The sequence below is a fragment of the Ricinus communis genome, chromosome 3 (genome assembly GCF_019578655.1).
Source record: "Ricinus communis isolate WT05 ecotype wild-type chromosome 3, ASM1957865v1, whole genome shotgun sequence".
NCBI classification, from domain to species: Eukaryota; Viridiplantae; Streptophyta; class Magnoliopsida; order Malpighiales; family Euphorbiaceae; genus Ricinus; species Ricinus communis.
The window spans coordinates 26,431,084-26,458,378 of NC_063258.1; the positions used below are offsets into that span (position 1 = coordinate 26,431,084).

A 27,295-nucleotide genomic window follows, 5' to 3' on the forward strand; every position below is an offset into this window, starting at 1 on the left:
TCAAATTGAACATATAAAAATGGAAATTCAGTATTATTATATGGCATCATAAAAAAGAAAGAACTAATTAAAATTCATAGGATTTGGCTGTTGAAAGATTATATTCAGTCTACAGTCAAAGGAAGAAACTGTCTAAACATGGCTGCTATTGAAAATTCAAGTAGCATGGTTTGACCCATTGTTGATCTTTCATGCCTCCTGAACGGCTTGTCAGGAAATTGTTGTGACAGACCACAGGATGCCGTATATGAAATCTTTAATCAATTAATCATCCAAATTAATTTACCTTTATTTTTTTTTATTATGATGGAAAGATTCTATTTATTTAATTTCTCTCTTTTTATTATTTTAATGTTTATCTGATTTGGTATTAAATTTTTTTTTTTCCAATTATGCCAAACGTTAATGATTATGTGATTGTTTTAGCTGTTGCTGTGTTTTCTCATCGAACGAAACCAAATCCTCTCTAACACAATCACTTACCCTTTTGCTATTCATTGTTATGTAATTAAGTTAATCATTTTCTTTTTGTCCATTAAAATCTTTAAAAGCTAATTATTTTATGTCTCTCTACTTGGGAGGAATTCTTCTACTGATTAAAATATCTTTATAATTAATCAATAATTACTAATTTTATTATATTCTAATTCTATATTATAATTAATTTATTTCTAATTCTAATAAAATTAATTCTATTTCTCTTTTGCACTGTCTGGAATTTCACTTTTATAGTAAGTGTAAGAGAATGACTATCCTATATTACACAGCCTACAACCTATTGAGCCTCACGTGAATTAGAAATAGAATTAATTAGTAATTGCAATCCTAATACTATCATAATCTCATATACATCTCTAATTCTATAAAGATTTGATAAGTTACTCTCTCTATATAAATATATATACCATGAAATTCAATTAATCTAATACAAGATTTTATAAAAATTAAAGACAATAAATCATAAAAAATATGATATCTTAATTTTTTATTTTGTTGATATATTAATTTATATATTCACTATTATTATTATAATACTTTATTAATAGAATTATTGTAAAAAAATAATTAAATATGTTTAATAAATATATTTATTATATACTAATTTATTAAACACGTATATATATGTTTAATAAATATTATATTATATAATGATTTTAATAATAATAATTTATATATTACGCACAGAATGAATAGTACTAATATATATTAAACCTGTGATTATTTTTTTTGGCTCACATACATGTTTATAGCAGAAAATGAAACTAAAAAAAATGAATGATATGATAAGATATGCATCTGTTTAAAGTTTGTTGAGTTTGGGTTATACCAATCACAGATGCACTTTAAGGAAACTTACTACTTTTCCCATTAAAAAAAATAATAATAATAATAAAAGAAGAAGAAGAAAATTGGTTACTTTGTAACTAACTCAATATGTCATTTGATAATTTATCATTTTGAAAATGAGATACCTATTTATATATATATTACTTTCAAATATTAAATAAAAAATACTACCTATTTAAATATTTTAAATATTTCAATCATCCAATATTTAAAATTAAACATTAGGTGAGTGAATAAATGAAAGTGCACTTTTAGTTCTAAAGCTTACATTTTTTTGTTTCCTTCCTTTATCCATATCTTAATTTATAATTAATAAATGAGCTATATTACTTGTTTTTGGGTCACTATAGGGAACTTTTGTTTTTGTGTTAAATTAAAAAAAGAAAAGAAATCAAACAAAAGGCTTTTCAATATTTGAATAATAATAGATGTCCATCATATATGTACTTGCTTCACTTGTTCTTTCAAAATTAAATATATATTCAAATGCCCAAATTTTAGCGATTTAATAAATTTAGATATGTTAATTTTTCATATAATTTAATAGGTCATGTGATTTTATTTAATATATTTATATACTTTAAATATTAAATATTTAATATTTTAAAAATAAATATCCATTAGATTAAACTATAAATTAAAAGTGATAAAAAATATAAAAATATAATTTAAATATATATTAATAGGCTCACTGATAGTAAATACATATATATCACCTGAAGTAATGTATCATATTTGAATCTTTATCTCTTTATTTATAATTTTAAGAAAATAGAATTCAAATATTTATCTAATTAAATTAAAAGTTAAATTATTAAAATAATTAAATAATTAGAATTTAAATATTAGTTTTGAAAAAATTTAAATATCTAAATATATATAAAGCTAAAAATAAAAAAACATGGAAACTCAATGGCCCAGATTAAATTCATTACATTACCCACATGATCTTATTGATTTCTATTAGAAGGAAAAAGAAATCTCAGTTCCATTACTCCTCTTAATTCCTCCAATTGCAACTATTTAGTTACTTTTTATATGTATATATACAAAAATAGGTTATAAATTTATGCATAATATCTTTATGTAACACATCCTCCACAATTAATTATGATTTATCTGCTAAGTACTGAATAATAAAAAATTAATTTTTGAATGATAAAATAAAAGAAGAAATTATTTATAATCCAAAACAATCAGTCTCTAATTTTTTTAGTGTGAAATACTGGCACAGTAAAAATAAAATAAAATTAAATATTTAATCAAATAAATATAAAATGAGTGATAATTTTAAATAATGTAATTAAGATTAATCTATTTTTTAACTCTAATATTGCATATAAAAAACATTTAAATGACCCATAAAATAGTTTTGAAGTAATAACCCAATAGGAAAATGAATAAATAAAACATAATGCAGAGATAATAATAGGGATATAGCAAAAGTCCAAAATGTGATTGGAAGAGTGTTTAACTCAAACTAAATCTCTTAATAAAAAGATTAAAGAAACTGAATAAAATAAATTTATTTTACGGGCCAGAAGAAAATTGCATTAAAATGGAATTCTAATGAACATGAAACAGTTAATCCCAACTTTACAAGCTATTCTTGGGCAGTTGGCAACTTGGCATGGAAGCCATACCATATTCTTTTTTTCTTATTAATCTTTTCATTTTATTTTTCTTTCTTTTATAAATATAAATATAAATATAAATTTGGCTTTTTTTAATAACTAACGCCATTCCATTCCATTACAAAATCAAAATCCCCAACCAAAAATCACAACCACAGCTACAACAACGACAACAATCTCTAATCTTTGAGAGGAATTGAAAAAAGAATCAAAGTGAAGGTGACTTTAAAAATTTCTTCTTCTTTTTTTCTTTTAAATCTTTCTTAATTCAATTCAATTTAGTTATTTAGAGGACTAATTCAATTCCCTGCATTTTTTTTTTTTCTAATTGAATTCACTTTTATTCTGTTATTTCTTTGGATTTCATCTGGGTTTAGTTTTGATTAGTGTATGTTGCAGAAAAGTTTGAATATTTTTTTTCTTGTTCAGTCTATTTTCTGTTTTTTTTTGGGCTTGACCGCTGTTTGGTTGCTGAGAAAACGGTAAGAAAAAGGGAAAATAACAGTAAAAGATAGGATTTTTGTTCTTATTTTGCTCTTTTGCTTTTGTTTTTTTTTAAAGCTTTCTGTTATTAGCTGCTTTTTTGTGTTTTTAAATTAGAAATAAAACTTCAACTTAGTGAAATACTAATTATAGGCCGTTTCTGGATTGGAGTATGTTTTTAATAGATTCTGAATTAGTTTTGATTTTATTTGTTGCTGAGATATTATTAATTTAAAGATTCATAATTTGGATTCCTTGCTATTATCCTGCATTTTCTCAGCAATCAAACAGAACTTAAGAGTCTATTTTTGCTGTGAGTGATCTCATTGTTTGTTTTGTTTTTCTTTCTGTTATTAAATGAAGATCAAATTAAGGTAGATTTTGCTTCTAGTTTTTGATTATTGATTTTAGCACACAACATATTGTTTTCTGAGACTATTTGTGGCCTGGAAGATGAGAGAAATCAGAACCTGCTATTAACTGAGTTTAATCTATTCTAGCTTAGTTCATATTCTTTTCAGATTTGATTCCAATTTTTTCTTTTCTAATATTCTTATCAACCAAACAGAGTAGGGGGATTGTTGACAATCTATGGATGTCTATAGTATGTTTCCAGCCAGTTGAAAATATTTTGCTTGATTTAATTTGTCCATGTGATGCATCAATGCCCCATTAAATCTGTAATTGCTGAATTATTTAAAAGATACTTTTCCTCTGAATCCTCCATCAATTACTACCAACTTCATTTCAGTCTCTTTCTACGGTTGCCAGTTTATATTGTTTAATGGCAATTATGCATATGTCATATTCACTTCTTGTTTCCACTTTATTTTTAGTTTTAACGTCATTATTCCCTTTCACAGACTTGTGACATTGTGGCAATCATGAGATTTAAGAAAGGGAGCAAAGTGGAAGTCTTCAGCAAAATAGATGTTCCTTCAGGCTCTTGGCGTTGCGCTGAAATTATCTGTGGTAACGGCCACACTTATACAGTTAGATATGAGGCACATGCAGGTTCCATTAGTGAGAGAACAGTTGAGAGGATATCCAGGAAGGCAATTCGGCCTTGCCCTCCATTACCTGAAATTGCAGAGAATTGGGCTCCTGGAGATGTGGTAGAGGTGTTTGATGATTTTTCTTGGAAAATGGCAACAATATCTAAGGTGCTGGGAAAAAAATATTTTTTGGCCAGGATAGTTGGATCATCACTTGAATTTAAAGTGAGCAAATCTGGCATTCGGACAAGACAGTCTTGGCAAGATGGAAAATGGATTGTGATCGGAAAGGTACTTCCTGCATAAATAAATCAGTTATCATTTAATTTATATTGATTTTCTTAGATTTATAATTATCTTTTCTGCATTTATTCCAGGGTTCTGGCAGTTATGAAGACACAAAACATGATGAAAATGTAACTCTGAAATGCAAGCAAAACTCTCAGAACAATGTTCAGATGAGAAGTACAAGGCTAAAAGTTGGTTCCTTTCGTATGAGGAATAAGGAGACACTCAAGGGATCCAATATTGTTTCCTGTAGAACTTTAAAGCGAGGTCCATGTGGCTATAAACAAGTTGAAACGTATGATGGTGCTGCCCAAAAATTTAGAGCAGTTGAGAAAGAGGGCAGGCTGCATCGAGTGCTTGCAGCAAATCAATCTTCATTTGCTCAACAGGGAGATGATGTTGCTTTCCCGAAAGAAATGGTGGGTGAAAAAAACATGCATTCCTCTTTTTACAGCCAAACTGGTTTTACTGAAATCGATGTGGAGAGAAGAAAACAAAGTGGTGCCGTTGGATGTTCTTCTGCAATAGAAGTAGATTCTAATGATGAAGAGAGCATTACTAGCTCAGTTGGTAGTTGTAGCACCACTAGCAATAATTACTATAAAATGCATCATCGTGCAGGTTTTATTGAAGATATTGATGGCAATTTTAGTGATGCAGAATCTTTCTGTCACCGGGGATATGAGGAAGGGACTAATTGTTTTCCCACAAATGAGGAATTGGCTGCTGAAGTCCATAGGTTAGAGTTACATGCCTACCGTTGCACTATGGAGGCATTGTATGCATCAGGGCCTTTTAGTTGGGAGCAGGAAGAAATGGTGACAAATCTCCGTCTTTCCCTCCATATATCAAATGATGAACATTTGATGGAGGTCAGAAATTTAGTTTCTGCTGATAATAGTATTCCTTCTAGATGACAGGGATATTTTTCTTTGTTGGTCAAATTCTTTTTGGGTTGTAGCTGTAGAATGTGATAAAAATTTGCTCTAACAGTCTATCTCCTTGTAAGAAGCAGGATAATGTTCTTTTCTTTTTCTTTCCATTTTTGTTTTATGACGTATAGTGGCCTTAGTTAAAAAGAATGTACCAGAAAACGTGGAAGTAATGAGTAAATGTCTAAACTTGTTCTTGTGTACCATTTTTCCTTTCTTGTCTTCTCCTTTCCACCCAGTTCGTTATTTAGTTTTTTTTCTGAACTCGTATGTTAGATGAATGGTAAGTCAAAAGTCACAGATTGTTGGATGATGGGGTTGCGCTTTCTTTTCTATCACAGATCTCTTAATTCAGAAGACATGTAGATAGTCTGTCTACTTTGTTACTGTTGCATGATGTTGAAATTTGAATTTTTATGATAATAAGAGGCATGCAGATAATGTGCAAATTTCTTTTGGTTAGAAAAACCTGAAGAACTAAAAAGTTGTACAGTGATTTTTCTATTTCTTTTCATATGAAGATGTTGTGGGTTTCCCATTTTGAATATCTTGATATACTCCATACGAGTTGGCAATGCAGCAGCTTCTTTTGAGGACATTATGATAATTTCTACTTCATTTTCCAGGGACAGAGTAGGAGGCTTGCACACCTCACTTCTTCCCAGTGTTAAAAGATGATGTTGGAGTTTGCTACAACTCATACAACACATAATGTTGAGCCACTGATTTTGGTAATTTATGTGATTGCCATACTTTCTGTTTGGCTGTCTCTAGGCCTCACAAATCTTATTTTGCTGAAGGATGTGACCTGAATGTAGTTGCTGCCATGGGATGACCAGATAAATGGATGCCTGGAAAATTTTAGTTTGGGACCTTTCCTTAATTCATCCATATATAGCATCTCTTGAGTTTTGATATCACTTTAGTTTATTTGGTTCTCTATTATTTCATAGCATTATGCTTGTCATTCGCACAAATTCATTCTTTCTTTAATTTTGTGAAGAATGTGAAAGTGACAATCTGTTGAAGCTCTAGGTGGAACACCTCAAGCCTGGAACTGATAATCATTGGTAAGAATGTAGCAATGAAGTAGCACAATATTCTTTTAAAGCTTGGAGCTATTAAATGAAGCCTAGAAAGAATAGTGTGATTTAACAGATAAACTGGAAGACGGGTTGCTGTTAAATCTTCGTGCCAGTATCAAGAAAGATAATGATCAAACGAATTGAGATTTATTTCTATTGCAGTGACAGGAAGGGAGCAGACAGTTTGTGCATATGCAAATGTACCAAGTTTCGAACATTTCTTGCAGGTACCATGGATCGGTTACTTCGTGGCTAGCATAATACTTAATCTTTGATTGAAATATTGTTTTTCTGCAATTTTAGAAAATGATATTATGTACTGGTGCAGTCTGTTTATTATCTTACTGCTGGAATTCTAGCGTTGATAACTTGTGAACTTCTCTTACTCGAATTCTTAAAATACTGATTCATTGGAATGATGAGGCTAAATACCGAGTACTTAATGAGCTCTTATGGGATTTGATATGATAAGAGGTAGTGGAAGAAAATAGAGCTACGGTCATGCTTGATAGGACGCAATCCATTACATGCTTCATTGTAATGTAATAATAAATGCATCATCCAATCAATTATTATTAATTTGATATAATATACATAAAAAATTATATAATTATAATTATTTATAATTTTTTTATTAATATAATTTTAACACTTTCAACCATCACCGATTACTCATTACAATCATCCTCTGGCTGGTCATTGGATTTTAATGGCTGTAATTAAATTCTAGTTTTCATGATCCGTGATTGGATTTCAATCACTATAAATATTTTTAAGAATTAAGAATCTATTGCGATATTTTTTCTGAATAATCTATTTTAATATTTTTTTGCAATAATTGTTATAAATAAAATAGATATTAAAATAAAATATATAACTATATTATATTATATGTGTTTTTATTAATATATCTGAACATAATAATAATTATTATATTACATGATTATTACATTACACCTTATTATATAATATATCAACGTAATAGCTTGTACATAATATAATGGACACAATTGGAAAAAAGAATTGAAAGGATTTATTTATTGATTTTTGTTCATTGCTTGTTCATGCTTACAGGTTCGATTTCATTTTAACAATTTCCGATAATATGTGATTGGCTAGAGACGAGAACAGCCAAATTCTGATGGCGGAGAGCTATTATTGCGAATGATACGAGGTTTCCGAGTTGATGGATGAAGACAGAATGCACAAACCTGATGAGAACATGCTTATGGTATTATTTTGTGAAATTGAGAGAGAGACCCGCACACGAAAAGAAGAAACTGCGGTGAGGTATCTGCTCATAGAACTTCAAATAAAACTTCAGCACTGGCCTGATTCATTTGCAGTTATATGGTCACTGGTGCAGATGATTGTTGAATGCTTTGGTGTTATGGGACATAGTTCATCGCAAACCTGCTAAAACTGGAGCATTCCTTTAGCAGAACCTTACTTTTTGAGTTTGGACAGGCAAGCAGGTTGTACTGCAGAATGCAGATGGTGGACCTGTTAACTGCACTTTTGAACTTCTATAAACAGCTTGCGGCCCCAAACATTTCACAACCTTTTATGCTTTCCTTTAAACATTTAAATGGAGTTGGTTTCTTCATTAAGACATTATGCAACTCTTTAGTATCAAGACTTGTACCTTCAATGTGAGACTGTAACATTATAGAAGAATATTAACCTTTGATTAAAGCAAGCCTGCCTTTCTTTTCTTTTTTTGTTTCTGACACACCTAAACTTCTTTTTCATAATAATTAAACACTTTTTCCACAACATGGTTTCATTATTTCTCCATTTCTATGAATTTATCTCTTCCTTTTTGCTAGTTTTAACTTAATGAGTTAAAGAAAAAAGAGTTAAATTGTAAAAAGTGATTATGAAAAAAAGAAAAGTAGAGGTGTATAAGAGGACCAAAAGGGAAGAATATATAGAGTGCAAGACCACAACATAAAAACTTTCAGTCTTCAGATGTTAATTTTATTTACCAGGCCATTAAATATGATCCTGCTGCTAGTTTACTTTCATCATTAAATTTGGTCTTCATGAATGATATGCTGGAATTAATTCCTCGAAAATGGATGGTACGCTGAACAGAAATTGAAGACGATTCAGTGACAGTTTACTGTAAAAGAACAGTTCTTGGTTGATATGCACTGCCAACCAAAACCAACAACATAAAAAGTGGTGCTTACAGCCATTGCATCTGGGGCTTTGTAGCCGAACAACCTTGGCAGGCTCTAGGACATGAAGTCATAAGTCTATAATATTAGCTTAAGCTAAGAATCAGGACCGGGCATTGGCGATCTTCTCCTTAGCGGTCAGCCACTCACTCCAGTGATGCATATGAATCATGTGAAGTAGCTATTAAATGAGTGCCTATATAGTCCTCATAGGCGGCTCCTGCAAGTTATATAACATTTTGTAGCAGCATTGAATGACACATTATGGTTCTGTTTTTCTGTTTTCTACTTTTCCTGTTAAAAGGGTACTTGACGTACCCGCAATGCAAACTTGTCATACGAATACAGCATGAGTATGGCCTTCTATAATTTTATAAATATTGAACCATACGACTCTTTCGACATTTTTTTGTTAGGCTCAATGAACAGTCGATTTTAGGCCAAACCCTTTTGTTCAAGTTAGGACCATCATCAAGTAACAGAAATCAGCTGAGTATGAGGATGAGCATGGCTTGTCGTATGAAACTTCTGTATGCGTAAAGCGTACAAGTAGATGCAGGTTGCAAGAAATTAGCCTATCTCACATTCTTACAAGTAGTTCTGGTGATCCAAGGAATTCCAATATTCAATCTTGGGAAAATTACTTTTGTTGTGACCTGGCCTTTCTTTACAAGTACTATAGTAAAACAATACTTCTTAATTAGTTGCCAACCCAATCTTTCTTCTTCTAAATTTGTTCACATTTTTCTGTCTAAAGCATTAGAACCAAATGATGGATCTTACTGTATACATTATGTAAATCTTGTCAAAACCTCATTATTTACAATGTGTTCCCATGTTTAAAACTAATCGAAATTATATCAGTGGATGTGGTTGACCATAAATAAAATCTTTTTCTTCTAGAACAAAAAAGAAAAACATAGAAAAGAATATGCATGCATCTGATTAAATATGTTCTATTTTAGCCATTTTGGGAGAGATTTTAATTTTATTTTTAATTTCTTAAAACTTTTCTTTCCTCCAATACATTTTCATCTGTTTTTAATTAAGTGTTGTGTAAAGCATGAGCACATGACACTCCTTTAATATACGTGTCTAGCTAAACATTACACATGTAGATTCCTTTTTATTTTTTATTTTACTTCCTCTGATCAATCTTTTTCAACTGATTTTTTTTTTTTCTTTTTGTAACATTATTCTTCAACAACAAAATAAAGAAAAGGGCAATGGCACAGGTGGTACTGTCACTAAAATTACCAGCATAATTCCAATGTGTCATTCTGTGGTCACAGAATGCTACAAAATTCTTAATAAGATGAACATTATAATTAATTAACAGAGGTTAATTAAGTATTTATTTAAATAAAGACCATAAACAAGTCCCCAAATTGGTGATGGATTGGCATAATAATCCTACAATCTGAGTAATGCATTTATGTGGCTCCACCAAATCCTCTGCCATTGTCTCATTTGCATCTCTTTGTGATTGGTACTCCCATGTGATGATGCCTCTCATTGAGGTAAAGATTTCTCTAGGCTTAGAGTGGACCTGCTTGAACTAATTTTGTCCTTAATGAAATCCTTTTTGTCTTTAAAATGAATAAATAAGCATATTGTTTACTTACACATATAATTGACAATGAATTTTACCAACGTTTTTCATGATACAAACCCTATTCCATCCTGTCACATACTCACATTCTTGATTCTGATAGGATTAAAATATTTCAGCCCAGAGGAGGATTGTCTACTGTTATTATTAGTTTAATTAAACATGCACGAACAAGGCTCAAATGAAAAATTAAAACTCAATTATTGTACTAATCCACCTATGCAGGCAAGACTCTGACATCTATTACTGGCATGCATATAGTTTAGCTTTCAAGAAAGTTTTCTTTTCTTTTCTTCAATGCCTCTTAGACTTTTCTTTTTCTTCAGAATAAAAAAATAAGACAAAGAAGAAGATGAAAAGCAGAAGATAGAATTATATCATCAGAAATTAATTAATATCGGATTAAGTGGACAAGTACAAAGTAATTAGTATGATACAGAAGTAAGAAAGAAATGTTGAAACAGGCAAGACTAAAACAGGTTGTTGGAGCAATAAAAACTGCTCCCTCAATTGTCTTTTCCTTCAATCTTTTTCGCAGGACTAGAACTTTTGGACTAGTCTTATCAATAATTGGTCCCGATCTGGGACAAACAGCTCCATTTCATAAGATTTTTTAAGTGCTTGAATGAAGACAATGGAGTGAATTCCTTGAATTCCTGTCAATGGAAAGCGTTACAAGAAATATTAATTATATATAATAGACAACATTTATTTACCAATGTCAACATTAGGTCTAGCTTCTCTTTTTAATTTATTTTTCAATGAAATATGGGACACCATGCAAGAGAGTGAAGTTTTGTACTTATTTGCTTTTGTATTTAGCTTGTGTAATCTTCTGCTGCCATAGATCTCAATGTTTATACACATATTTAGTACAATTTTCAGGTCTTCTTTGAGTGCTGCAGACTTAACACTAGATAGGAACAAATCTTGGGATAATCTATTTGTATTTTTCATGTATAATTGAATCCTCTCATATGGATGTTTGTATGAGAAATGTACAACACATTTCCCATGAAACAATCATACATCCACTTTACAGCTTCAAAATTGAACCCATTGCTGTATATCTCAATTTAAATAAAAAAATTGAATCTTTTATTTCATATATATATATATATATATATATATATATATAATACCCATCTCATTACAAACCTTTTATTGTTAAGATTTGATGAAATCTTCAGTGGCACCCTTCCTAAGACAACTAATGAAAGTCCTTCCATAAGTAATCTCCAAGTAATCATATTAATTTTGGCAAAGGAAGAAAATCAAAATCCAACTGTGCATGATGGGATATTTATTGAGAAGTGCCACATATGAGGCATGGAAATGGCTAATCATGCAAAAGAAAGAGGTTAGCCAATTGCAATAATCAAGGATAGGAACTAGAAATTAGCCAGCTCAATAGCTTTGGCATGGGTGCAAAGATAGAGACACATTGGATTAAAGTAATATGAATTTTGTTTAATGATGACTCTAAATCATTTACTTAGCCATTAGGGATCTATTAAACTTTGTCTCATGTCACAGTTGACAACACCCAGTAGTACAGTAAGCTGTTCATCCTTGATGTAGAATCTAAAATGGGTAATCATGTGATCACTAAAATATATTATCATTTGAAACAAATTTCGACAATTAAAAATTGTTTGCTGTGGGGTAGGGATGCACAGTTGATTCTGGTAGCAATTTATGAATTTGGCTTTCTTTGGTTTCAACTTGTTCATATTATCAAAGATTTTATTTCCTTCTGCTTTAACGATCTAGTTAATTCAATTGTTTATCCATTTTATAAATTGAACTGAAATTATCAGTTTTTTGTTTGTAAAATTGAGATTTAAACAATTAAACATTTTATTTTTTGAATTTAATTATTTATTATTTTTTAAAAATATTTACTAATTAACTACAAGTAAAATTATGGTCATTATTATAATAATAAGTAAATAATAGTATAAGTTATTAAAGTATTAATAAAATATATAAAAATAGTTTGTGCTGATTAACTAAAAAAATTTAATGCTATATTTAGTTAAAATTCATTAAAGAATTCATTTTTCTTGAAAAAAAAATATATGAAAGAAGTTGAAGGTGATATTTTAATATTATGAAATACATTGACAAATTGATGTGGAATTAATTTAAAAATTTTACCTATTTTAGTAAAATTTAATTTAACTACAAACAACTTGAATATGTAAAATTCTAAATTAATTTTCACTCTATTTAAAGCACACATACTCTAGACTTGCAAATGAATTACATAAATTTTATGGATTTCAATCAAATATAATGCTATATACTGAAATTAAATAAAAAATTAAAAAAGTTAAATAAAATTAATTGCTAAATCAATTAACTATTTTTCAGTTAAATTTTGATATGCTCATCCTATTTGATATTTTTTTCTTCATCATGTTTTCTTTTAAATTGTCAGAATTTAAATTTTTAGATTTGTGAGTTATAAGAACATAGTGTGAAAAATATTTAGTACTGATAAAGGTTAAATATGTAAAAGCATATACTATGTAGGGATTATAATTATAGTTTTCATTTGAGTTATGAGAATAAGAAAGGGGAGAGGAGTAGAACAAAATAAATATATAAATAAATCAAGTTGCATTTTCTGAAATTAGCTTACTTCTTTTTAAAGATGGGTTCATTTAATTGGAATATTAATTTTGTCGTTTAGCTAGAGAGATGATATGGGAGCATGCTCAAGACAAAAGCACATATGGAGGCAGCCAATGCATCAACACAAGTGTACTTTAGATTATTTAAGAAAATAAAAAGATAAAAGAGAAAGGTAATGAAGGATCATGGCTACATTAAATTTAATTATATATACATTGATCATATCTTAAAGGCTAATTCTAGCTCTCCCATGCAGCCACACCTTAATTACTAAACTGTTAGCTAGTGATTAACTCTTAATATCAATTAATATAGGAAATTAAATTAGGAGTAGACTAAAAAAATATAAACAATCCTTTAGAGAAGAGCTCCCCTCAATTATATAAATAATAAGGTATATATGTTAAAATCACAACATAATTATAATAATTAATAATAAGGAACAAGAACATGATTATTGATTAATTAACTGATTAAGTGCTAAGGAGTGTCCACGGAAGAGAATTTCAGGAAGAATAAAAAAAATGGAATTAAAAAATAGGAGTAATAGGGTAATTATGAAAGTGATCACATGGTTGATAGCATGCTTTGATTCCTTTAACAAAAGCATAAAAACAGAGACCAAATAGTGAATGAATAGAGGGAAATATGTATATGCCCCTAACCACATGCTTCCTGGGGACCATCAATTTCCCCCTTAATTAGAGCTGCCCTAAGCAGCATGAGAAGATCCCAAAAAGAAATATATAATATAATAATGTATTATATATAACAAGGGAAAAATAAAAATTAAAAAAAAAAAAGGAAAAAGGGGTTTTATTGTTAGCTTTGTTTCCCAAATCAAATCTTACTTCTCACTAAAATACAACTAAAAACTCCCAATCCCCTATAAAGGAGAATGCAATGTACTGTATATATAAAAGTATCATTTGCATGCTGTATTACAGTCACTTTTGCTTTTAAACAACATTTCATGCCTTGGTTCCTGCAATTGTCCTTTGCTTTAAATCTTCTTGTAGTAACACTAAGCTCTTTCATTTTATTTAATTAATTGACCCCTTCCTTCTCTTTCATCCCCCACCCAAAAATAAAATAAAAGTGCACCACCTTAGCCGAGGAAACTTCCCTTTCTTACTTCTAGTGAAAACCCATTAATTATTCTCTTCTTTCTTTCCCATGAGATCTTTTGTTCAAGAATGTTTGGGAAGAACTGCGTACAATTTCCTGAGAGAGTTTATTTTTGAGTTTTCTTGCATTTAGATGATATTATATTTTGAATAATATAATGTGATTCTATCAAGACATAAATGGGTTTAAATTGCATCATAAGACAAATTCATTAGATTTAAATAATTATTTATCGAAAAATATTAATTTCTTCTTCTAAAAAAAACAATTTGTTAGCTCATACACATAAGAAACCGTTTTCCATCATTCCACACAAGCTAATGACTTCGATACCTTTACATATTTCAATAATGTCAAGTTGAAGCTTCTCATTCTAATTGCATGTTGATCTTTTAACATTCTTTTTTTTTTGCCATTCTGACAAGTACGGAACGATGGTGTGCCAGCAATCCATGATCCAAATGTCGGTAATACAAGAAGGCGCAAACCAATGCCCTAAAAATTATAAACTTGAACATGAAGAAAGCTTAAAAATTACTTAAACCTATCATATACTATAATTTTCTTTCTTTAGGTTTTCGCAATCTTAACTGGTACCCATTAGCCAAATTTTGGTTATTTAAAATTTAATTACTATATATCATGAAGCAAGATTATACATGTTTATTGTGTAATGCTTTTGCATCGATTAGTATGTCCCTGTATCCTTCTTATTTGGCTGAGGCTAGTCTTCCATTCCAATGCAAGAGGCAAAATGTACATAGTGTCATTTCCTTTTCAATTAGTAATAATTTCTGTGGTGTGTCGAACCAATTCTGACTCTGTGATTGCTACACATTCTTAACTTCTTGTCCGCAAGCTGGGAATGCTTCATTTATTGAAGTTTGAAAATTCTAAAAATTTTAATGTGACTAACATTGAAATAGGAGCTTGTTCATTGTTGGGGTGTTCTAATTTAATAACAAGTGTTGTAAATAAAGGGTTATTGCAATTTCTTATCTAGTAATGCTGGGTGATTTGCATTTTAACTGACTAATAAACCTTTTAATGTAATATAATACTAGGAGAGTGAGAGATAAGAGTATTTTTGTAATGACTAGTAATAAATAAACAACAAAATGTATAAAACAAATGAAAGCATAATATTACAAAACTGTATAGAGAGATTGCTTGCAAATATACATTACGTACAAGAGAAAAGGTAAGGGAGATGGAGCTATCTAGCTGTTAGCAAATGTCTTCCTAGTTGTAATTAGAAACTCAAATGCCAAGGTGAACACTTTGGTGAAAACCATGGGTTACATAACAATTACATGCCAAGGTAAAATAAGTTGGTAAAAAAACCATGGGCATGGAAAGGGTTAGTATAAAATAAAAATATCAAAAGAAAGGGTGGGGTAAATATATATAAAAGAAAGAAGATGGGTAGATTTAGATACGTAAGAAGATATTCTCTCACTTTAAAGGTCCTATAGAAATTATCAAAACCCAACAATGGTATCTTGTTTTTTTTTTTTTTTTAAATTTCTTTTTGTAGCATAAGTGCACTCTCACACGCAAAAGCATAGGTTGTTATAGAGAAATTTTATGGGGGGTTGCTTCTAATCTTCTTTTTCTTTTTTTTTTTTTGTGGGGGTGGGGTGGGTATTTGGTCTATGAGTATGAAACCTTTTAGTAGGTAGATGGGTGAATTGGATTGAGTAGCCTTTTAAAAATGATGGGTGCACCATATTGTGGGTATAGTAGCATGAGAACGGTGGGGGCATGTTGGTAAGTAGGTGCCAATCTAAAGGAGAAGCGTTGTAATAGAATAGCAAGAGTCAATTTAGCTTGCAAAATGGCTAAGTTTTGGCCAATGCAAGTTCTGACTCCCAGCCCAAAAGGTATGAAGGCTATAGAGTGCTTAGCTGCTCTCGCTACACCATCTGAAAAACGTCCTGGATTGAACTCATTTGCGTCGTTTCCCCATATTGTCTGATCATGATGAAGGGCTAAGATTGGTATCAAAAGCTCGGTCCCGCGCGGGATCTTGTAGCCCCCTAGCTCTACATCGGTTTTCGACCGTCTGATCGTTGCGATTGTGGGTGGATATAGACGTAGGGATTCATTCAATATCATGCCCAGCTGCATAACACATCATACCATCAGCTTAAGTTACTAGAGTACCCTTCATGTCAGTAGCTTGATGACGGAGTCAATTGACCCTTTTAACGAAAATTGTTAAAAATTAAATGACAAAACTGCCACTATAGCGGGAGTATAATAATATATAAAAAAGGCAAAAAGGTAAAGGGTAAAGGTGGCAGTTTATGTTGATTTTCTTCAGAGGAAGAAGAAAAGGAAAGAAAGAGACAAAACAAGATTTGGGTCATAATCTGGAGATGAAGATAGGAGAAGGGCTTTACCGTCTTAAGCTTTATAACATCATCTTTGGTGGGTATCTCACGTGATCCGCACACCCTCAGCACCTCCTCACGTGCTTGCACCTGCCAGTGTGGGTGCATTGCTAGTAGGACCGTTGTCCACGTCAGCAAATTGGATGTGGTCTGTTTGCCTGCAAAGAAAAAGCTCTTGCACTCTTCTACTATGTCGTGTACTGTCACCGCATTCGGGCATGAATTTGATGCTTGTATCATTAGTCCTAACAAATCTTTAGGACTGCCCTTTTCTTGCACTAGGTTCCCTGAATTCTCTCGCCGCCGATCGATCAATTTCATCAGTGATTTCTTTGTTTCTTTATCCAATTTCCACGAATTCATGTTCCTTCTAGTAGGAAAAAACCTACAACATTAAAAATATATATATAAAGTAAGTACTAAAATAGATCACCGCTTGAAAAATAAATGATTAGGAGTAACTGTTTGACTTATAATTAATTAATTATACATCAAGAAACTTTAATTAGTTTTACCTATAACCTGGGATAGAAACCTTTTGGAAAGCCTCGGCAGCTAGCACCATTTGCTGTGCTTGTAGTCTGAAAATCGCTTTACCATCTTCATAGCTGCTACCAAATGCAGTTCTTGTAATGACATCTTCTGTTAGGGTTTGAAACCATTCAGAAACTTCGATTTCTACCTCGTCTGAGCTCGACATTGTCGACCACTGCTCCAACATATCCATCACACTCTTTGCCACCACAGGTACTAGCAACTAGCATACAAGTAAAACCAAAAAATAAGCACTAAGAAAGAATGGTATATATTATATATATAAATATATATAATTATGAACTTACTTTGAGATTTTCCATGTGGAATGTAGGAGTAATGATTTTTCTATGGTGAGCCCATTTTTCACCTTTGAGACTTAAGAGTCCATCACCTTCAAGTTGTTTAACCAGAGGGTGAGCTTCAATCTTCTCGTACAATTCGGACTTTGTTGTAAAGATTTCTCTAATGAGGTCAGGATCGGAGACAGTGAGTCGAACCGTTGGTCCAAACCAAACAAGAAACGTTGCACCTGAAATTAGACGAGTGATATTAATAATAAATAATAATCTTATGTATATTACAAAAAGTTTAAGAGGGAGAGATTATAGTAGCAGTTAATATATATATATATATAGATAGATAGATAGATAGATAATATAAGCTGTACATGTTTGGGCATTCATTAAATATGGGCAAGCTGGAAAAAAAACAGGCAGAAAGAAACAAAGGAAGTTCTTGCACCAAATAAGAACTGATCGCACATCTTGGAGCAGTAAGTATAGAGTCAGCAAAAAGAGGAATGAGCAGGAAAAATGGCAACCATTAATTTCAGGGAGCATGGATATAGTTTTGTAGACCCTACACAATATATATAAGAGAGAGAGAGAGAGAGAGAGAGAGAGAGAGAGAGAGAGCAATAACAAAAGAGAGTAGAAAGAAAACAAGTGGAACTATGCAGCTAACAAACATATGCAAAGTTCATTATCAGAAAACAAGCTCCTTCCCCATCAAACAAAAAGCAAGTGGACATGTAAAAAACAGAAATGAAATGATAGCTCAAATACAAACAAGTGCAAAAACATTATTCTTCTTTTTTCTTTTTTTTCTTTTTTTCTTTTTTCATTTTCTTCCTTTTTTGTTTTATAATGTCTTTTTACTTGGGAAAATTAATATGTTGGTAAAAATAAATATAGAAATGGTAACTAGTCTGGGTTAATCTGTAGAAGGAAAGGGTTATTGTAAGAATAAATAAATAAAGAAGAGACGAGAAGAAGAAAAATAGGAAGAAAACAAGAAGTGGAACGGTCCAAACTGAGAACTTCAACATCAAGCATCCAAGAACGGAAAAAGGCTGAAAAGTTTGAAAAAGAAGTACCTGAACTCAGAAAACAAGCCTTTTAAAAGTCACAATTTTTGGAGGATGGATCATAAAGGAACACATATCATAACAGAAGCACCACCCATACACATATACACAGCTTTAATAATTATATATCTCAAGCCCAAAAACTATACCCTTCTAAAACAAATTAAGAAAGAAAGAGAAAGAGAAGCAAAGTCTCATTAAAATACACATTCAAACAGAAAACGTATCTCTATCATTAATATTACCACCCAAAACAAGTTAAAAACTGCTCATTGCCTTTTAAATATGTAATCCTTTTCTTCTTGGAAAAAATTATATTATAAAAACATTTGAAAGAGATGATGATGATTCAAGGAAAAGAAAACAAATCAGTACCATAGATTTTCTTCCAGTGATGATAGAAAGAAAGAACTCTAGGAAGAATGTTGTGGGAAAAGGGCATAGGTTGAGCAGAGGCCTTTAACATCATCTCCACAAGCTCCTTCACATTGCCTATAAAGAACCTATAAGGAGGTCCTCTAATACCTTGTTTAGAGAAATGAACTTCGATTCTTCTGGGTCTCCACCAAAGCAGAACTGCAATCTTTAAACCAAGAACGCACACCAAGAAAGATACGGCGAGAAACTTAAACCAGAAGTAGTAGTTAAACAGCAACAACAGCTCCTCCATATCTCTCTAATTTCTTTAAGAAACAAAGATAGATAGGATTAGAAACTAGAAAGAGACGGCCGCCCGCCCGCCCACAGGCACACAACAAAAGAAAGTCGCTCTCCTATTCTCTTGTTTGTTGTTGGTGTTGGTGTTAGGAGTACTGGAACTAGCAGCCTTTTCTGTTTTTGCTTCTTATCCTTCTCTCACTTTGTGTTTTCTTTTCTGCTTCTTGTTTTTTCGCTTCTGTTGGTTTACTCGTTAGATAGTGTGTGTGAGTGTGTGTGTGTCTGTGTTGGCTTTTTAATACTAATTTGAAAGAGAGATAGAGAGAGAAGGGGTAATAAGCAAAGCAAGGCCAACGGCGTAGGGGCCGCCATTGGAATTCTAAGGGTCAACGAGCATAGAGTTTCTTTTCTTTTTCATTTCCTTATTATTAGTATTCTTTTGTTTATATGTATACACTATGAAGACAATATTACCCTTGTCTTTTCATATTAGTATTTATTGTATCCTTTTTTTTTTTGTGTATATATATATATATATATAAACAATATTATAACTATATATTTACATTTGTTTTTAGCCTTATTTTAGGGGTTTATGTTTCTCTTGGAGAAAATGAAAATTCTCTTTTTTTCTTCAAGGGATAATTTAATTTAACCTAAGCTATTAGTTAGGGAATACCAATTTCCTAAGAAAAAGAATATTAGAATATATTTTTATATATGGAAGATGAGACATTCTAATTTATTGGGATGTGCCATAGTATGTTTATAATTCATATTTAGACATTCCGGTTCAAGATTTATACTAAATAATATAATCTCATTCTCCAATAAAAGTTTTCTAGATACTGGTGTGTTGGAGGAGGTTTTTGTCACTTGATTTACATTTTCTTTTTTCCAAATTTAAGGCATGATTGAAGGAGAACAGAAACAGAGGAACATGAGGTGTATTTTTTTGTATATTATAATTATTTTTAGTTAGCAAGTTAGTATATAATATATATATATATATATATAAATAGATCTTCTAGAAAACAAAAAAAATGATTATTAGAAAAAAAATACACATATGATCTTTCGAGTATCCACGTATAATTCTTTCAATTATTTATAAGATAAACTATTTCAATATTTTTTTAATTAGAAAAACAAAACTAAACCAAAAAAGAAAGAAGAATAATATAAGAAAGGCAAAAACTGTTTAGGCATAATTGAAATCAGGATTTGGCTCCTTTATAGTGAAATATGTTAATAGGTCCCTTTGAGATGTGGCCCCTTCGATCTTGTGTCTTGCCATGTCTTTCAATGTCAATTTGAAAAAGAGATTTGAACGTATCATTAAGTAGGTACCCCATTTTCAGCTTTTCAAATACCCAAAATCAATTTTGTTTTCATTATTAGCATTTTTATTTTGTTTTCAATCTAATCAAGACAATTTAGAAGTACCCAGTTTTTCTTTTCATTTTGTTTCTTGACACTGTCAACTCAAATCTTTCAGTTTAGTTTTCTAATCTATCAACTCAAAACCTTATTAAATTCTTAATCGCCTACAATTAAAGCCACTAATTGACTAAGCCTTACTTATATATATAGTGACAATTGATCACTTTAATGGTCAATGAAAATCATTACAATGTATCCATTTGAGCAGAGACAAAAGCCAGATACTTTTGGTACCCTAAACCTTTACATGACCGTGAAGTGTAAAGTAATTTTATATTTTCTTCTCAAAAGAAAACTGCTTTCTGTAGATAAAAATCAATATCTACAATATATATGTTTTTGTATATTACCGAAGAAATAAAGAGGTAGAATTTCAACCAAGTTTCCGACAAAATGGGGGATGATGCTATTTACCTTTCATATTTTTGTATAGACATAAAGTCAAGTCCACAAATCAACCAAGTCGTTTTGTACGTGGAAGCACTAAGCATGAACCATGTTATGTTATTTCATTCAAACTCAAAGAAAAAACAGAAATAAAAGAAAACTAAATCATGTTATACATAATACAGATGTTCTTTCGTTAAAAACTATGTGACATTTTCAATATATATCTGTTCTTTTCTTTGTTTCTTATTTTATATTTATTTTTTAAAAAGAAATTGCATATCATATGGTAACATTCTTAATTAAATCATAAATGTTGAAATCAAACTAATTCATTAAAAAGATCAATTATAAATACATTCGTATAAGTAACTTATGGTGCTAAATGACATTTCTTAACCTTCGAATATATATATATATATATATATATATATATATATATATATATAAAATTTTGAATATTATGTTCCATGCTTAAATTGAAAGGTGAAGAGCCCGAAGGCATGCAAATTATGAAGTTTCCCCCATTTGAAATTTCGTGATGGTCAATTTGCCATTATATATACAGCTAAATGGCGCCAACATATTTCACAAGAAAATATACAAAAAGATATTTGAGGAAATTGTTAAGTCAAGAAGACATTCTTCATTCAGAAACAACGCCTAAAATCTCACCGAGCCATCATATACAAAATCTAGACTCGTGAATCACATGCCAGGCACTACAAAGTTCAAGTCTTAATTGGATGCAGCTTTTATAAAAAATAACATAATATTAACTCCAATAGTGATTGTTTCCAAATCTTTAGGGTTATATAATTCTAATTAAATAATATTTCCTTAAAGGGTGTCGAAGAGATTTAAATTTGAATTTTTTTATTTTATTTTGTACAAGTAAGATTATTAATTAGATTACCCTCTGATTGATATACAAATATTATGACTTGAAACCATATAGAAGTAAGAGTGGTTCATTAACATTACGACATGAACATAGATTAAGTAGAAAGAAAGGAGAAAAAGAAAAGAAAAGATAGAATGTGGAAGGGAGTGAAAAGGGAGGCCAATTAAATAAACTTATTACATCCTTGTTCCCGAAAAGATTGTTTTGGGAAGGAAAAGGGAAAGAGGAAGAGAGGGCACAAAGGGGGTTGTTATTTTGGAATGTTGCTCTTAAATTTGTGCACATGGGAACAAGGCTGTCTATTTTAGGGTTTCTTTGTGTGGTTTAGGTAGGGAAATATGCTCTGCTTAATCCAACAATGGGGTGCCCACTCAGTGCCACCTTCCCTAATCCTGTCTTAGTACACCCAAGACATGTTGGGGCCATCTGCCCTTTCTTCTTGGGTCCTACTACAAAAATTTTAAAAACTGAAATCAACCGTTACTGTAAATTTTAGGCCTTACATATAATATATGGCAATTTGGTCGGCTGACTTGTAACCTTTTCTTTTTCACACTAGTACTGCTTGGTTTGCGATACCCCAAATGGGTATATAATATGTATCATCCATTGGATATAGATTTTAATTTGGTTATACACTAATTTAAAATTACAGAGCTAAAATGCCATTAGTTCATAATATTTTAATAGTTTATCGAGATTAGACTGTTAATTAATTAATACAAAACTGATTAACAGTTTATGTCCGAGTTTTATATTAGATTATGAAGCCTGCAGTACATAAAATTTCAAGCTTTTCACTAATAAAGTAAAAGAGGTTGTTGCTAATGTGACATCTAATGAAGTAAAAAGAGAAAAGAAAAGAAAGTTGTGCTGTGAATGTGAATTGGATATGATGGTTATTGGGGTATTATGTAAGTGGAAGTGGGTAAGAGAAAAGTTGAATATATGCATCCAATTGAATACTTCAAGGAAGATATGAATTCGTCCTTGAATGCTGTTTCACTGTCTAACTTTAGTTAAGATGGATGCCTGATACTAAAGAAACTTTATAAGGGGAAAGGAAAATTGAGGGAATCAATATTACAGAAATTGAAAATTTCTATTATTTTGTTTTGTTTATCTTTAAATCAAAAAGACCAAAGGACAAAGTAGAATATGCAATCACCTAAACAGGCCATGGAGTTTTCGAAAATGACCAAATTAGTCCAACCAGGAAAAGCCTGCATGCAGATGGATGAGGTACGTTTGCTCGCATATTATAATTTTGTTTTTAAAGTAGATAAAATTAAATTCATAATTTTTTTTATTATTAGAAAAGAAAATACATAAAAGCCTGCCAACCAGTTGCACTTCTGGAGGAGAAAAGAGTACGTATATAATCTGTCAGTTTTTGAATTTTGGGGTGGCAGTTGCATTAATTGCTCTTATTTTAGGGTTTTCTACCTTTGAATAATTTCAATTCGCTTGTGTAAATTTAGCTTAGTTTTTCATAGTTTTGTACTATATAAGGTGAAGAATATTTATTTGGACTACTTTACAAATATTTTCTTTTACTCTTTTCGACAATATTACATCTTGTCACTTGCCTAAACTGCTATATTTTACCTTAAAAACAATGAACACTGCTGTGACATTGTGTTAATTATTATGGCTAATATAATTATTGTAATGGTTAGGTTAATCGGTTAATGAATTATAATGACATTTTAGCATGTGGTGGTCACCCAAATCATTAAAAACAAGAACTGTATAAGATAGATGACTAAAACAAATGGTCATATAATGTAACAAGGATGATTAAAATCAAAATGGTCCAGCCGTAGATCAATTCTTTTATGGCAAAGAAAGAGATGCTAACAAATTGGGATTATTTGACAAACTAATGGAAGAAGATCATTGAGATTCAATCATAAACTTGGAGTGGTACGCCATCGAAATAATTGACAATAGTTAGAGAGCTATATACTTAGTTATATAAGCACAAAAACATAATATATATTCTTTTTATAGAATGCCATAACAAAAAGAGAAGAAACTTTAAAAAAGTGATAAAGAGAAATATTAGTTGGTAAAGACAAGGTGCAAGAGCAAAAGAAGGGATATGCAGATATGATTAGCTAGCAAATCCCCACCTACCACCACACCATATCTTTTTTCTTCTGATTTCTTTTAGTTTCTCCTTTTATCTCCCTAATATCATCCCATGAGCATGGATCAGCTACAAAAATGGCAAGGATTAATTACTCGCAAAATCTTATAATTTGAATATTTTTTTAACCAATTCTGCCAAAAAATTTAAATTATTTTTACTATTATTATTAGTGAGCTCGAGGTATTTTATTGGCCAGACTCTAGTAAAAATGATAAAATTGAAAATAAAGTCTTTAGTTAACAAATAAGTTTTGAAAATTCTGTGATTGGATAATTTTGAGAAAAAAAAAGTTGAAAGTTGATGCTTTTTAGTGATTAAGACAAATAGTTTATTCAAAGAAGTAATTAAATGGTGTCCACTTGCCATTCCTTTTATGGTATAATTGACCAATTATGCCCAATTACTTACCCAATAAAAACTTTTGACCATTTCATGATGAAAAGCCCTGAAAGAAATCTATGGCTACTCGATGCCAAATCCATTTGAATTGAGGGTTGGCCATATAATTTCATCAAAGTAATTATGTTACTAATATATAATTATTTTCTTATGCTATTGATAGTTGAGAAATACAAATGCTATTGATATAGTCAACCAAACAATTCAACAAATCAATTGCATTACCGTAAGAGCATGCTGTTTGCGCATGCTTTGGAAGATATAGTTCAATTCGTTTGTTAAGATTCTAACAAATGATTGAGGTATCTTCTTTTTGTAGTTGACTTGTAGGAAAAAAAAATAATAATGCAGGCAGATTCGAATTTAGAGATTTTAAATGAGAAATTCTATGAATTTAATTTACTATTTGACAAGTAAAAAAATAATTTAAATTCAGAAATTTTAAGAAGTTTTTGACCTTTGGCAACTCCTTATCATTTAGTTTTTTAATTTTTCATCTAAAAAGTAGACAATTCTATTATCTACTATTTTAAAAGAATGTTGAATTGGTATAATAATTTTTTATTTTAATATTATTTTTAATAAATTTATATTATTTTAAAAATTATACTTAACTTTAAATGAAATTTTATTTTATTTTTATAAATTTTGATTAAATCTATAAATTTTATAATTCTTCAACCCGAACCAAGTGTAAATGTTAGTTTTTTTTGAATTGATGGTAAAAGGAAAAAAAGAAAAGGTGAACTTTACAAGAGTACATAAACAAATCTGAATCTTTTACTTACACAAGATATTGTGTATGGTTCAGAATTAAAAGCCATGAAATTCCTGAATTCAGATGGCACCTGCGATTGTTTCTTCTATGTATAATAATTAAAATCGATTAATTTCTGAGATTTTATATCCGCTTAATTGTAAAGACAGTTTTAGAGAAGTAATTATTTAGTACCTCGTACAGGTTTATATATGCAATATAGTCCTCCAAGAAACAAATTCAGAATGAAATATTAGAAGAAGTTCCTTGTGGAATTAATTAAGGCATCATAATAATTACTAATAAAGAACACTGGCATGTTCTTTTAAAAAGTGAAGAATTATAAAATAAATGAAAAGGATATCTTTTATATAGGAAGAATACAAATTTATGGATTATGCTATAAAAATCTCTGCCTTTTCTTTGAGTAGTTACATCAGTCATGCGATGAGAGAATCCAGTAGAACCAAATTTCTTGCATCATGAAAAACTCATTAAAAGCCCAAAAAATAAAATATGGAGAGAAAGTGAATAAAAAGATACAAAATTAAAAATTAAATAATTTTATGCCTTATGCTTAAATTCTTTATACTAAAATTTATATTTAAAATAATAAGATTTAGAGTTTGAGTTTTATGGACTGACATTAATAAATGTGAAGATTAATGTAAATAATAACAGCGAAAAATAGTTAAAATAAATTAAGTTTTCGTCCACGCAATCAACGGTGTGGTGTGACTTCACAGCTGCAGTTTATTTATATAAAAAAAAAAAGAAAAAAAAAAAAGAAAAGAATTCTCTCCCTCTGTGATGGATCTTTACAGTACATATCTATATATACACCTCTGAAGGCTTTGTCAAATCACTATTTGCCACGTGTCATCCAATCATTTGGCTTTATCCCTCCATTTTTGTCCACACGCAACACAGAATCTCTTTGTTCCATCAACTCAAAAGGCTGCATACTGCCTCCCTACTTTGCTCCTTTTATTAGCTTATCACAATTCATAATTCATTTTCCTTTTTCTTCAATTACTTATATTTTTAACCATCTTTGTCTTTTTCTTTGCTTCTGCATTATATGATTGTAATGAAACTTTTACATCCCAATTTTGCAGATATTCTGAGTTTACTTAAGTAAATACAATTGGCATATGTTAATCTATTAGTATATTGAAAGAAAAGGGATTTTATAGAATTAAACCCGAAGACTTTCACTTCCTGCTGCACTGCACTATTATGAGTGAAAATACATATATATTTATAAATATTAATAAAACAATGATTATGTATTGTGTGAATAAAATTATAAAAAGAATACAGGTTATCTTACACTATAATCTAATTGCTAAGCTTAGAAATTGTAGCATTAAGAACTCCACTCAACTTTGGGGTGCCCACAAATTGATGGAAAAAGAAAAAGAAAAGAAAAGAAAAGAAAAGATGAAAAGCAATGGTAAAAGAGAGAAGAAGGAGAAGAAAAGAGGGAGTGATTAGTTATGAGTTAAGCGAGCAGAAGTGCAAGTAATCATGGAGTCGTGAGTTTGCAACTTCCAAAGTGAAGGTTTGATTTGATTGGGCAAATTCTGTAATCTTGATAAGGCAAAAACAAAGCTGACAAAAAGGGCAAACATGGAAATGAAAAGATAGAAAATCACATGCCTCAATTTTAAATTTCCTTTTTTTCTTTCTTTTGGTGAAAAAAGGAGAAGAGTGACTAGTTAGAGAGTACAGAGATAACAACCTCTGCCAGTAATATATATATATATATATAACAAAGATAGAATCCACAGTCCCAAATGTCCTTACTTTTTACTCCTCATCCCTCGTGAATCGAGGGCTAAGTGTTTTCAGCTTTTTCAGTTTCTTTTTCTACTTATAAAAGGCATTCACCATTGTCTTTTTTATTCATCCACTCTCCACCAATCCAATCCTCAAACTATATAACATGATGTATATGAAAAAAA

At 30.4% G+C, this 27,295-nt stretch overlaps 2 protein-coding genes across 17 annotated transcripts; one reads left to right on the top strand and one right to left on the bottom strand.

Annotated features, from left to right (window-relative positions):
- Positions 1-2,959: 2,959 nt before the first annotated feature.
- Positions 2,960-8,553, top strand: LOC8269550. Of its 14 annotated transcripts, none has more exons than XR_007215137.1 (7): positions 2,960-3,200; positions 4,328-4,750; positions 4,837-5,619; positions 6,312-6,410; positions 6,480-6,749; positions 6,927-6,991; positions 7,839-8,553. XR_007215137.1 is itself a non-coding variant. In XM_015722561.3 (4 exons), the coding sequence occupies exons 2-4, from the start codon at positions 4,349-4,351 to the stop codon at positions 6,348-6,350; spliced, it is 1,230 nt and encodes a 409-aa protein (XP_015578047.1). In that variant the 5' UTR covers positions 2,961-3,200; positions 4,328-4,348; the 3' UTR covers positions 6,351-7,193. The 14 variants fall into 14 exon arrangements, 2 of the variants coding, with proteins under 2 accessions (XP_015578047.1, XP_015578048.1); XR_007215138.1 differs by having other exon boundaries at positions 6,683-6,749; XR_007215131.1 differs by having other exon boundaries at positions 2,961-3,200; positions 6,306-6,749; positions 7,839-8,054; positions 8,111-8,553.
- A 6,874-nt stretch (positions 8,554-15,427) lies between these two features.
- LOC8269549 (cytochrome P450 734A1) lies at positions 15,428-19,872 on the bottom strand. Of its 3 annotated transcripts, none has more exons than XM_002524393.4 (5): positions 19,002-19,872; positions 17,566-17,789; positions 17,239-17,480; positions 16,733-17,108; positions 15,428-16,451 (listed from the first exon to the last, which is right to left on the bottom strand). In XM_002524393.4, exons 1-5 carry the CDS (start codon positions 19,294-19,296, stop codon positions 15,999-16,001), a joined length of 1,590 nt encoding a protein of 529 aa, XP_002524439.1. In that variant the 5' UTR covers positions 19,297-19,872; the 3' UTR covers positions 15,428-15,998. The 3 variants fall into 3 exon arrangements, with proteins under 3 accessions (XP_002524439.1, XP_048227489.1, XP_048227488.1); XM_048371532.1 differs by lacking the exon at positions 19,002-19,872 and adding an exon at positions 18,002-18,864; XM_048371531.1 differs by lacking the exon at positions 19,002-19,872 and adding an exon at positions 17,928-18,864.
- Positions 19,873-27,295: the final 7,423 nt, after the last annotated feature.